A 13,798-nucleotide genomic window follows, 5' to 3' on the forward strand; every position below is an offset into this window, starting at 1 on the left:
AGTCATTTGTTTAGTATGTAATATGTTTCGCATGCCGGAAAGTTTGTGCACCCAATAATCTTTCACTCGAAATTCCCTAAATGGTGATTTCGTGCTTTATACCCAAAAATACGCTCTTAGCATTTATTAGTTGTGAGCAATGCATCAGCCAATTTTTTTAATTAGTTTTTCGAAATCTATTGAATTTTCGTACACGTATGAAGAAATGTGAAACGACGCATTTAATAGAGATTGCGAGAGATGTGCAATAATGAACCAACCTAATACCGCGTCTCTTGACTTTATTTGACTGTTACTCTTCTTTCTCGTAGAAGTAATCTCGCTTAGGATTATGCTGTCACCAAGTGTCGTAAGATGTTCGACATCAACTGGGAGGGTTTAATTTGACTGCTCATCGAACTAGACAACTTCAAAGTCTCTTCGGGCGTGTAGCGATTGGTTTTCCCGTTCCCAACATACTTTCAATAATTTATGTTTCTTCCGTCTCCACTAAGTTTTCCATTCAATATTGAAGTTCAACCCTTGCATACTATATATACCCACGTCCCAGAATCTGACTAAACTGGCACATCCTTTCCTCTCATTGTCTAAATTCCCGTTACCGCTAAAAAATTTCCAAACACCGTTGCACGCGGCAAGTCCTTTATTTGATTAATTAAATACTTTGTGATAAAATGAAGGCTTGCACTTTCGGTATCATCAATGCCGTGAACACTTTTCTACTATACATCCAACTTCTTGGATGTATAGGGGAACAGAGGTCCAGTCAAAAATTTTCCAAACGTTTAGTCTACATTCAGGGGTCTTCAATGTATGGACCATGACACATTTGGGCCACGGAGTATTTTCGTCGTGGCCCGGTGATCATTTTCAGAAAATGGTTGAAAACATTGAAAAACGATTAATTCTGGAACAAAAGAAAGAAAGAATTTTTCGCAAATGATGAAAGAAATTATTTCGTAAAAGATTATAGAATAAATGAAAGAAATTATTTCGTAAGTGATGAAAGAAATAGTTCCGCAACAAATTGATGGAAAAAAGTCACAATTACTGAAAGAAATAATTTTTTGAATTTTTGAAACGAATAATTTCAGAATTTTTGACAAAAATAACTTATTTATCAATGAGAGAAACAATTTCTCTGATAAAAATTATTTCACAATCAATAACTCATAATGAATCAAAGAATCATTCAAAGTGATTTCAGATCAGAATAAATCTCACAATTAATTAATTTTATCGATTAATTTAATCAATTATTAATCAAAAACTTTTCCAGAAGTAGTGAAATAGTAATTTCGGAACTAATCAAAGTTGATAATTAATAAAAGAAATCGGGGCCCCATTGGCCACTTCTATTAACGTGTCACTAAATAACACGAGTTGTTGGCTCGCGGACTTCGTGGTAAGTTTCAATTTGGCCCTCCGTGTCTGAAAGGTTGAATACCCCCTGGTATCAACGATAGTATATTCAGTGATGACGAAGAGTATCATACAGGGTCAGCTTGATCGGTGGTGCAGTCTAGACCCGCTATCCATGTAAATACTGTTTAATATAAAATTAATCTGAACAGCCTAGAAAATAAATTCGTCGTCACTGAAAATGGCTATCGTAGATGCAGACGAAAAGTTTGGAACATTCCGTCTGTACCGTGGCTTATTAGCTCTGAAGTTTCTACCTGTCAAATGTTTTTCCCAATATAAGTCAAAGCTGAATAGGGAAACAGAATCTTCAGTGTCGAACTTAAAATGTTACCACAGTCTTTTTTAACCCAGAATCTTTAGGTCCTGGGATATTCTTGATAAAAATCAAGAAGGAGAGCCATAACAGGTGATTCATGAGGCCCATATAGAGTTATAAAAAAATTGAAATAAAGAAAGAGGTCCTTTGAAAGCAAAAAGTGACTACCAATAGAGTCCAGCCGAATTCATCCGGGATTGCGTAAAAGTCTCATATCCGTAATATCTTCATGATGAGATCCGGTATTTTCGAGAGTAGGCATAAACAGAAGGGTACTACTTCTACGATGCCCCCAGAACATTGTTCGGTCAGCCATGATGGTGTGACGGCCCTGCATAGACCCGTCCCACAAAGGAGAGGCTTGTTGAACTCTAGCCCCGGGTGGGGGGGGGGGGCGAAGATCGATCTTATTCACAAAATTTTGTCCACTTTAAAATTTACTGAAAAAATCAATTCGTGGTAAATAGAAAGGGTCTCACTTTTGGATGATGGCAGGAGGTCCTGGGTAAGACAGGGGTTATGAGAAGAAAGCAGAGGCTATGGACGAAAAAAAAAAGATCAAGAAACACTGTGTTAGAATATCATTAACTCATTAAAACGCGTCAAGCAAGTTTTGCGCTACTACATTAGTTAATGCTAAGAAATCACGCACACAACACATGTAGCATTTCACTCACTCACTCACTCCCACAATAGAGCACCAACACTTAAAAACGCCTTAAATCCTGGCCTCTCCGCTAAATATAATATAATAATCGTTATCAAGTTAAGCTCTGTTCTTCGACGAAATAATTCCATTATTTTGGATCGAGTCTTTACCAGGTAAAGTCTATAATAATGGCTCTAATTCCGTGTGAATTGTTCGCTCGAGGTACGAATACGAGGAGAAAACCAGATGATATCTCCCGCCATTCCAGAATAACGTATGTACATACTCGTATGTAGTACACCGCGTTCACGCTTTGGTATCACTTTTCCACCTCGCTGGAGCGAAAAGAAGAGCCCAGGTGTTTGGCATGCGAATGGCGGACGCAATCTGCAACCCTTAAGGTGCCCCTTGAAAATTCCCAACCGGAAATCAGGGGAAGCAAGCATATAAGATTCTTAAGAAGTTTGGTTTCTTACAGTTGAAACGTTCGTAATAAGACCTGTATGCCGATGACGGTAAGGGAGTCGCTACAAAGAGTAGAATTCTGTATTTCGTGGCACGCCTTCGATAATAATACCATTGCGTGTAACTCGCTTTTAACCTGTTGTAATCAGTGCCGTCCCCAGTGTTATCTGAAAATATAATCTTGAAGGGTAATTTCACTCCTATCCAAAATTTTGAAGGGTGTTTTTGTAAAAAAAAAAAATGGATGTATTTTTTTTATCAGTGAGAAATGGCTGTACTGAAAAAATAAATACCTGAAATTTAAATGAGTATTTCACTGAATTCTGATGCATGAATCACGCATCTAGATGTGTATTGTACTGGAATAAAATCATTAAAAATCAATAAACGTAGGTGCAGCAAGAAAATAATTTATTCTTTTCCAAATTATCTTTCCTCAGATGATATTGCAATGGTTCCATCGTTCAATCTACTTTTCAGATTTCGTTTTTCTGTTTATAAGTTATCTCAATGAATCCTACGGGGCTGAAATAACTAATACAGAGTAATTCTCTCACGGAGCTTCTCCTTCAACATCGGAAACAGCCAGAAACGACACGGTGCGAGGTTTGGACTGTAATGGGGCTGTGGCATGATTTTAATATTACATTTACAAATTATGTTTCGATTTTGAGAAGTTTGGGATAACACATATGAAAAAAGCATCGTGAATTGATAGAAAATTTCAGTTGTGTCGGGTTCACTGAAACAACCTTCAGAGAAAGCCTTCTCTGCTTGCTATGAAAAGTGGATTAAACGATGGGACCATTGCATTAAAAACATTTTTTTTTTCCCCCTCTACCCGTATTTCTTGGTTTTTCTCATGATTTTACTTCAAGTACTTATGAAACGCGCCTTGTATGTTGATGCATTTTTGCATTCAAACCAACTAAATACTACTACAGTGGAAGGTAATGATTAAAAATGCCTGATAAATAATGTAAAATTGTGAGAATAAAGTTTGGTGCATTCAGAATAGAGATAAAAACCTGAAGTAAAATTAAGTTCTACAATAAACACTCTGAGATATTAAAGTTCTTAACCAGGGGTCCTCGGAGAGGTTTGAAAGAGTCCGGGAGCTCAGATGAAATAACAATTGACTTATTAAGGAAACAGTTATTTTCCGGATATTATGCTGAGGTGAACTCGGAAAGTAGAGTCATCACGTCTCCGCCGGGACTCGAACCCAGGCCGTCTTGCATACCGGGCAAGCATGCTACCATCTACACCACTAGAGACATGACCCTACATTCCTTATTTCACGCCTTGTGGCGTGAGGCGCTGAAGTAGAGGCATTAGTAGCCTCAACTTCATTCCGAGCCTCTCTGTATCAGGCATTAGTAGCATCTCTGACTTTTCTTTCCGAGTTCACCTCAACATAATATCCGGAAAATAACTGTTTCCTTGATATCTCGGGCTGAGAAGAAAGCCATCTATATCTCACTCTAATTTACTTATTGTTTTTTGCATTATTATGTACTGAATATCATCCCGGAATGGATCTGTAGTCTTCATCTTACTGGCACAGGAAAATCCCTGACTTTTATCATATTGACACAACGAGTCCGTAGAACATAAAACGTTAAGAACCCATTAAGCGATGACCCATTTTCGCTTGAATTCTCTGCGTCTTCTAATAATTTTAAATTTCACAAATAAACTTAAATATTTTCAGCATTTATATTAACTTATGCATAATTTTTCGATTAACAATTAATTTCACCCTTTTCAGATCGTTCATTTATCAGATAACGCTGCTACTGTCGCTTTCGCTGTCTTCATGTCACTTTGGGGTAAGTACAATATCGATTTGCGCCAAATTCTTAATCCCAAATTCACGAACTCGTAAATCATGTAGATAGAAACCTATCGTGACTAAAATTGCTTTGCTGTTTCATGCCAGATATTTATTAATTAAAAGAGTTCCCAGTTATAAAACATTATCTTCTTTCTTATCTTTTATCAAGTATCGATGTTGTATTTTTAAACCGGGGAAAAACATTTTTGTGAACGTTCGATTCAAAATGTCGTTTTTCCATGGTATGGAATTCAAACTATTTCACCTTTTCCCGGAATCCTATAATTTTTTTCTGTGGTATATATTTAATATTTATAACCCCTTATATTAAATATGTATAACCTATATGTTTCCGTATTGTTTGGACAACCCCCCATTCACTAAATATAGGTGATAACGGGGTCGAAGGTGCAACGAAAACGGACTACCTTATCGTTTATTAACCCCACGTAAAGATCTCATTTTTGCTGTTTATCATGCTTTCTTGCTTATCGCCGCTGTTCGCTTCGGTATTTCTGTAATGCTTGAAAAACCACACAGTAAGAATTATCTTATTACAGAGAAGATATTCACCCTTTTTCCTCACTCTCTCTTGTAATGGATCTCCAAAATACTTCTTCCTGCAACGCCAAAGTTACATAACTTATTTAAGCGTTACTTAATGGAGCGATAATATACATATTTACAGTTTGATAAACCGAACTATGAAGTGGAGGAAAAACTCCTTTTCCGAGTACAAAATGAGAAATATGAATGACGACAGTTTGTTGTTTACATAAAAATTTGATGATTCAAGTTATAAGAATGCAGGGAAAAAAAAGAGATTATATAACAGAATTGAAATACAATCGAAAGACGCGATTTAAGAAATCAGATAAAACGATTTTTACTCGTTTTAAATCAAGGAAAATTAGAAAATCGGGGTTGAGATTAACGCCAAAATTTTCGCAGGGACTTCTAAAAAATCGTTAAATCAAATAATTTGTTAAATCAGAGTTCGTTATATCGAGTTCGACTGTATGTGAAATTCTTTTGAATTATCATCAACCCCATAATTATACGGTATTCCGTTCGAGAACACAAGAAGTGCTGATCTAAATGCTAATTCTAGACCTGCTGGAAGGACCTCAACGAAAACGGACCTCCAAGTCCTTTGAGGTCACGTTTATATGTTTCTATCTATGTACAGTATATTTTTGTGTCTGTACATATGTTTGGGCTTTGTTACGTTAAAAAAAATTAAAATGGAATATAAAAAAATTAACGAGCACCTCCTCAAAATAATAATTGGGGGAAATAAAAAGAATTACACCCCATGAACAGGGGGAGGGGGAACATAACCGCCTATGGGTGCGAGCTGCATATAAAAGTTTCAATTTCTTTGAATTTTACGGAAGTGGCACTATTACAGCTGAGTTTCTCCCCTTTTTGCTTTTAAATTAGTCATTTAATCGTCTTTGAATGTGTTTTGGCAATTTTCTGAAAATTGTCCGTGGGGGCCATGCGTTCAAGATCCCCCGGTCTACAACTTCAATGTACATTCTCATAGCATGTCGTGGTAATACTAACAAAAATCGGTGGTAAGATATTACCAGTAGAAAATTCTCCTGACCAATGCTACCCACTGCAAAAATAGATAGGTGTCCGGTAAAATATTATCAAGTAGTTGTGTTATCTATACGGTAATTGAATGGGGATTCAATTTCGAATCACTGATGCCCATTCATTTCTATTTTCCTCTTCAGCGACCATGTTCATGGAGTTGTGGAAGAGAAAGCAAGCCACGCTAGCTTGGGAATGGAACTTGGCAGACTTGGATTACGGCTTGGTATGGACATATTCAATGAAAAATGAATAGACATTATACCTTGAAAAATGTAATCAAATATATATTTTCATTCATTTTTTGTTGTTCTTTTCGTTTTAGGAACAAATTCGGCCGGAATACGAAAGTACGGTCAATCACTATCGCCTTAATCCCGTGACAATGGTATGTACCTCTTTTAACATTAGTTCGACTCAATGTGATATTGTTTCTGTAAATTTCTTCAATTTACTACTGTAGCTAAACTACACGTGCAGCTCGCTACCGTTATTATGACGAATTTTGAATGAAACGTTAGAAAGAGGTGTTTTTAACGTATACGTGAATTTCCTCATGAGTGAGTGTGAATTAGGTGTTCGTTGTGCTGCCATCTGTTGTCCAGATTTTAAGCAAGAGTGGCAGTTGCGTGGATTTTTGTGATTGTAAGTTGGCGCAACTGTCACTCTCAACTGTAAGCTTTTTCATGTGGGCAGGGACAACTTGGCACGTGGACTCATCCGAGAGCTTTAGGTCCGTTAACTACTTTACGATCAAGGACTTAATATTGCGTCCAAACGCCAGTGGAATAAATTCGAACAAGTTCTGTCTGTTTCCTTTCCTCTCTCCTCATCATCGCGAAGCTTTGTTGCAGCCATATAACTTTTTCCTCTTGATTTTTTTGTGCACCCTGATAGTGATTTTTTTCCACACATAATGTATCTTTCTTATAAGAGTAAAAAAGAACAGGCAGGGTGAGGGTAGACTTGTACCTACATTCTTGTCAACTTATCTACGTATTATACTATTTTTACTCTTTTTCATTTTTTTTCCTTTTTTTCTTTTACTTTTTCCTTCTCCTTTTCTAACGTGCGATTAGGTTAAGACAAGGTTATCATATTTATCGCCAATTCGCCAAATAGAGAGCATCCGAATTTCTTGTCAATCGCTTGTAAGCGAAGGGGTTAAAGCAGCACCTTCTGGAGATAGAAGGCTTTCGCTTGGGTTGCCAAGTTCAGCTGTGACGACATGAGAATAGTCCGATACGATTGCTTAGCAAGTTTGCCACATTTTGAACCACAGTATCCTATTTCTTTTCTTCTTATTTTGCGTAGAATCTTCCGGGATGGCACGCATATACCGCACGGTGATAGGATGTGGGGCACAGAAATCGCCAACTCTGTTCCCGATCGTTTCTTTTCCGCACAACGTTAATACTATCACGTGCAGCGGAATATATTTCCTCCGAATATTCTGAGTGAGAATGGACTACTTGCGTGACGTCACGAGCAGCGTGAGGAGGTCTTCTATCTCTAGGAGATGCTGGTTAAAGAGCCTAATGATGCTGAAATCTTTTCTATGGTTTTCTACAGAAAGAATGTAAATTATGAGGTTGGTTAATTCAAACTCGCAATGGGGGGGGGGGGTCCCGAAATATCACTTCCACTGGGGCTCCATGAAGCTGCTGAGACCGTCTTGAATGTGGGTCATACTTATTTTTTTTCACAGATCAACCATCTTCAACTTGGTGCTCCCAAATAGCAATTCGCTCACAAAGCCATCCCCTCCCCCCCATGTTTGAACCAAATTTTATACTCAGGATAGACACCCTCAATTGAACAACCCATCCGAGTTGCATTCACAGATTCGTATTTTGCTGATTTGATTCTTATGTGTGTCAGAGTCGGAGTCACCATAATGCTGCTCTTCTTATGGCAACGGATATAGTTTGTTTTTCCCAATGCTCGAAAAATGTCAAAGAGCACTGGCATAAGACGTTAATGACCGATATTTTAGCTTTTTACCACTCTTCGTGCAGCTGCCATCAATACGAGCATGAGAACCATTTCTGCTTGATGTTGTTCAAACTGCGTTCTTCTATCTATTTTCCTGATTTACATCAATAATACGAAATATACTTTATATTACTGATGCGTATAAGTAAATATCGTGCCTATTTCGCGCACGATATTCTACATGAGAATCTTCTCGCCATGCAGATAGAATATCGGTAAAATTGAGTGAGTTGACGATAGGAGAGAAGCAAAAACAGAGCAGAATGGACGCACGCATTGCTAACGAGTTTAATCAATTTATTTACAACAGTATTATTGATTAAGGTATCAAAAATATCGAATAAAAATATAGTAAATTCAATGATGATTACTAAGACAAATAATAACAGTAGCAATAACAGCTATCGGTGGTCCTACGTAAGTAATGAATATCAATACAGTTAATCATAGTACGAAAACAACATCCTTGACATAAGTTATTATCCATGTTTTTCCGATACGCAGCCTAATGTCAAACGCAACAGCAATTTCGCCAGGGCTATATAGTAAGGGCTGTCTCATCCCTTTGAAGTTGTTTTTGACGCCCCTTGACTCAGTGGGCGTGGTCTCGGATCAGGTGCGTTGACTTCACTGTATAGGCGGGGATAGACTTCAAAGTCTGGGGGGAGGCCCCCCTGATCATGATTATTGTCAATTTATATATACACATATACATTAGATCAGACGAATCCACCTTTGATGCTGGGGACAATCCCCCCGTATCTCCGCCCAATGCTTCACTGCTCTAATACTTTTTTAACTAAAGCATGACCTTTAAATACTAAAGTAGCCAATGGCAGTTAACCGGCTCTGTCAGGGTGATGACGTCAGCTGGTATCGACTCCGGTGCGTCATGAGACAGCCGTTATTATACGGCCCTGAATTTCACATTGCCCTTTCGAAACCAAAGCCGTCTCAACGAATGCGAGCCCATTTTCATCTTCTGTAACGAATGTCATTCTTGGGTGAGACATTGAATAGAATATAATCGTCAACAGCCCGTTGGTCCATACACCTGTTAATAAATACAAAGAAAAAATTCCAGCTAAATTTCAAAAAGAAGAGTCAGTACCAATGCTCCTTCAATTTTTTAAACAATAATTTTTTATACAGGGTTATTTTAAAATATCTTGCGAAAATTTTTGAAGCAGGGGTGCACAGACCTGCATCAGTACAATTACAGTCGAATCCCGTTATAACAAACTCCAAGAGACCGGAGAAATCACTTCATTATAATGAAGTTTCGTTATAAAAGAATTCCAGGATTTAGCATTGTTTGTACGCAAATTTATCTGGGGGAATAGAAAAGTGTTCGTTAAAACGAGATTTTTTCGCTATAACGGTATTCGTTAAAACGGGATTCGACTTCGTCACACTTCACCCATAGTTTGAAAAATTGATGGAAGCACTAAAATTTACGTACAATACCAGACACGCTCTCAAACTGTAAGGTACTTTTTTTTTAAACTTAGACTGTAAGTCGAGCTTGAATCCTCGCCAGTGACGCATTTACGCGGAAGGGGGAAGCTAAGCGAGATATACCTCAGGGCTCATTTAAGAAATTAGTGGCCGAGAAAATTAGTAGAATGGGAGAAGGGTGGAAAATTTTTTATACTCTGCCATAGATCCACCTCTGCCCAGAGAACGAGGGACTTTGTCAGTGAATGACCAAAAGAGTAACCTAAGGAGCAAGGGACCAGGTCAGTGAAAGACCAAAAGCGTGGCCTAGAGCGCGTGAAAGCATGCCAATGACTAAAGAGAGAACTAGAGCGTGTGCAAGCATGCGAAGGATCAAAAGAGTGACCTTGAAAGCAAAGGAATAAGTGAGTTACTGACCAAAAGTTGGACTTATAGAATGTGTGAGCATGGGACTGTCCAAAAGAGTGACTAAGCGTGTACAAGAAAGTGAGTGATCAAAACAGTGTACAAGTATGTGAATGCTCAAAAGAGTGACCAAAAGAGTCCGCAAGCATTTGAGTGACCAAAAGAATACGCAAGCATTTGAGTGACCAAAATAATACGCAAGCATTTGAGTGACCAAAAGAGTGACTTAGAGACACAGACGTATTTACAGGAGTGGGGAGGGGCCTAAGTGGGCGTTATAGTGGTGAATTCGAAGAATGAGTAGTCAAGAAAAAAAGATAAGAATGGGAAAATGGCGACAAAATTAGTCTAGCCCACAAGCGGCAAAACCGTAAATCCGCCTCTAGTTCTCGCGATCAAAGTCCATCACGGTGCCCACACGACAACACAGCAGCAAAAAATATTATAATTGCCATACTATATTTCTTTGCCCAGGTCAGTAGGAATCCATTTCTAAAAACGTTAGTCCTCTACTGTTCGTAAAGGTTCAAAAAAGTACGGATATAATAGTCCTTTCTTACCACAAAGACTAAGAATAGTCGCTGTCACCAAATCAAGACGTTATCATAAACAAGCCACTGGAAACGTACGATAAGGAACCCCTGGTGGACAAGATGAACTTCCGCTTCCGGTCCTTCTCATATACATCCGATCAGTTTTATCTACTTTTGGACTTTTTTCGGATAGCTGAAACTTTCCTTCGTGCTGTGATTGGCATTTCTTGTTGAGAAGCAGTTAATGCATTCAACCCAGATGAAAGCAAGTCGTTAGGTCTCATCAATAACGTCATGTTTTCCCTCTTTACCTTTATTGATTTCCTCAGGAAAATATCGGTCTCCACGTGTTACATTATGAAGTCTTAATGACTCCAGCTATAGACGCAGACCTAACTCGAGTCGTTAATCTCCATCAAAACGTCATCAGAGAAAGATATCCTGTGTCATCTTTTTCCCACTGGTTGTGAAAACGCGCGTAGTATTTATGCCGCTTCGACTAATGTTCAACATGGAAACTTTTCGGTGATGATGGCACTCGGATCAGATCAGAAATTTAATTTTAGATGCTCGTTCCACCTATCTTTAGTGCAGGGTTCCCCTGCTTGATCATTTCTCTGAATTTCCTAGGCAAAAAGTCAAAAATTTCCCTAAAAAAACTTGAACAATTCCCTGACTCAAAATCAGAAATTTTATTTTCCAAAACTCAAAAATTTTCTTGACAAATTTCTAAAGGAATAAATATAATTAAAAATCTTAACTTTTCCAAATCAACTATCAAGTTTCAGTTTTCTCTTCACAGATTTTTTTTCCCTGTTTGCATAAATCATTTCATCAAATATTTGCATATATCCGTGACTTTTGGCCAAATATTTTGCGTTTTCCTTGACTTTTCCGTAACCAAAACTCCCGAATAAACAAATGTGATCCAAAATCACAACTTTTCAGATATTTTTCAAGTTTCGGTTCTTCAACCGGAAGAGGTAAAATTTCGATGAAAACTATAATTGGGGCCGTTTCTAAAGAATCCTTACAGCGATTGAGTGCTCAGGAATCCCATACACAGCAGGGTTTGCTGCATTAACGTTTCAGACAAAAGACTGGCAGCCCTATAGTTACTAGACAGTGAATTGCTCAAATATAGTGCTTTGCCCCTCCCTCCACAGTCTAATTTCAGCTCTCAAATAGATCGGGACTCTGTACTTAGCTGCTTGCTACCAGCTCAATTATTCGTAGTGCCATCGTTTTCCTGAACCTCACGAATAGCTTGTTAAACCTTCTCTACGACATTTACGAAACATTTCGAAACCTGATGATTTGTTTTTTTGACAATTCTGAGACATTTCGCCTCCTTAAAAACATCTTATTTTGGCAATGACGAGACCAGAGATTTTGTAAAGTATGCTTCTCAACATGCTCAACATTAGTCGAACATGCCTCTCAACCTGTCGGATCAACTGCCAGTGGATGGAGCCATCCTTTGTTCACATTTTAATAACAGAAGAAGAGATACGGTGTTTTTGAAATCTACCTTTTTTTCTCTTACTTTCGAGGTAGTAAAGGAATATGCATACAGCATAAACAGAAAAAGATCGAGTATTTCTCCTCTTCCTGGATTTACCGATCTCGTACTTGCGGTGGAAGACACCAACACTTGCACAAAATCGGAAGAAAGTCTTCTATAGGCCTACCGATCAGTGAAATTTATGAAAACCATGGAAAAGATCTGTGAAAGTCACGAAAAGGGGTCCCCGAACTCATTATTGTATAATGTGATTCCCTTCGTTAGATGTCTGATCTCGCACATGTTTTTTTTTTGTTTTGTTTGTTTGTAATTGTATATGAATGCACATACATGGCTAGGGGCCCCTTTAGACCCCATAATAAGGATCCCTATTTTTTTTTCTCCTTGTAAGTCAGAATTTTCTCCGACACAACCACGCCCTCCGGGACAATGGGCTTATATCGCGTAAGCGACAGAGCCTCGTCGTGCTCGGTCCGTTCTGTTCTGTTCTGTGAAAGTAACGGCTAACACATTTCCAGAGAACTCATTCATCTCACCGATTCACATCAATCCAGCTCGCGACACTATGCTTATATGCTTATTTATTTATTTATTTATTTATTTACACACCTCAACAGGCTGAGCCCAATTACAGAGATAGGAAAAGTAATGGAAATCAATAGAAAAGCAAATAATAATAATAATTTACACGTTAAAGAAAAAATCATCAACAAATGTATAAAGCAAAAATATATATGCGCAACGGAAGCAAACATTGTGAATTCAATATGAGGAAGACAAAACGACCAAAATAGATGAGAAAACATAAAATATATACAAATTCATATAGTACCTAGTAGAACATTGAATCCCTGTGAAATATATCAGGGAATTCACCCGTATTATAATGCTTGCATGCTCGCAAAATTGGAGAAGCATTTAAAATGTTCGTGCGTGCACGAGGAAAATAAAAGACATTTCGGGAACTATGAACCCGTCGCTCGCGAGATGGCACGGAGATATTAATTAGGCTCGTCAAATAATAGTCGTCGATTCTGCCGTGAAGAACTTTATGAAGGAATGATGATCTCGCTTAGTACATGCTTACCTTCTGTAAAACTTCGAAGGGAGGTGATTACGATGCTTACAGTATAGGTGTACGATGTGGTACGACTACTACTAAACCAGACATGCACCTCGTCTACATTCCTCTGCGGAACTTTCAACGAATTGGTACATGATGGAATGTGTGTGCACGTATAGCGAACCTTCCGTGAAGTTTGTTTCTTTGTAATGCTTGTTATGTGTAGTGCTGCAATCAATTTTTTTTATTTCTAGTTAAATTATCTAGTTGAAAGAAATTAAAATCGGTGACAAAAGAAATACTGAAGATTTGTCGGCATCAGCATTTTATTGGAAGGTTAAGGTTGAACGGCTGTTAGCCAAAAAGCATTGTTATTATTATTTTTTCCCCTCCAGTGCGAAATCTCTCATTGTCTTCGTCATCTTCTTCGTCTCGAAATTACTCACGGGTACTTACTTATTTCTTTGAGCTTTGTAACTCGTCGCTCTTCTGTGTCGTGTCTATTTTCGGAATACAATTGCCAGT

The 13,798-nt window shown here is 38.0% G+C and overlaps 1 protein-coding gene across 4 annotated transcripts in view; it reads left to right on the top strand.

Annotated features, from left to right (window-relative positions):
• The window catches only part of LOC149075421 (anoctamin-4), a 169,068-nt gene that overhangs the window by 112,356 nt on the left and 42,914 nt on the right, over positions 1-13,798 (top strand). For all 4 annotated transcript variants that reach the window (XM_089242712.1, XM_089242709.1, XM_089242710.1 and 1 more), the window contains exons 12-14: positions 4,627-4,687; positions 6,438-6,520; positions 6,620-6,682. In XM_089242712.1, the coding sequence (XP_089098838.1) occupies positions 4,627-4,687; positions 6,438-6,520; positions 6,620-6,682 (207 nt within the window). The remainder of the gene's footprint in view (positions 1-4,626; positions 4,688-6,437; positions 6,521-6,619; positions 6,683-13,798) is intronic.

This window comes from Pholcus phalangioides, unplaced genomic scaffold (assembly GCF_987345545.1).
Source record: "Pholcus phalangioides strain wild (caught in Gottingen) unplaced genomic scaffold, Ppha-v1.0 ptg000015l_1, whole genome shotgun sequence".
Taxonomy (NCBI): domain Eukaryota; kingdom Metazoa; phylum Arthropoda; class Arachnida; order Araneae; family Pholcidae; genus Pholcus; species Pholcus phalangioides.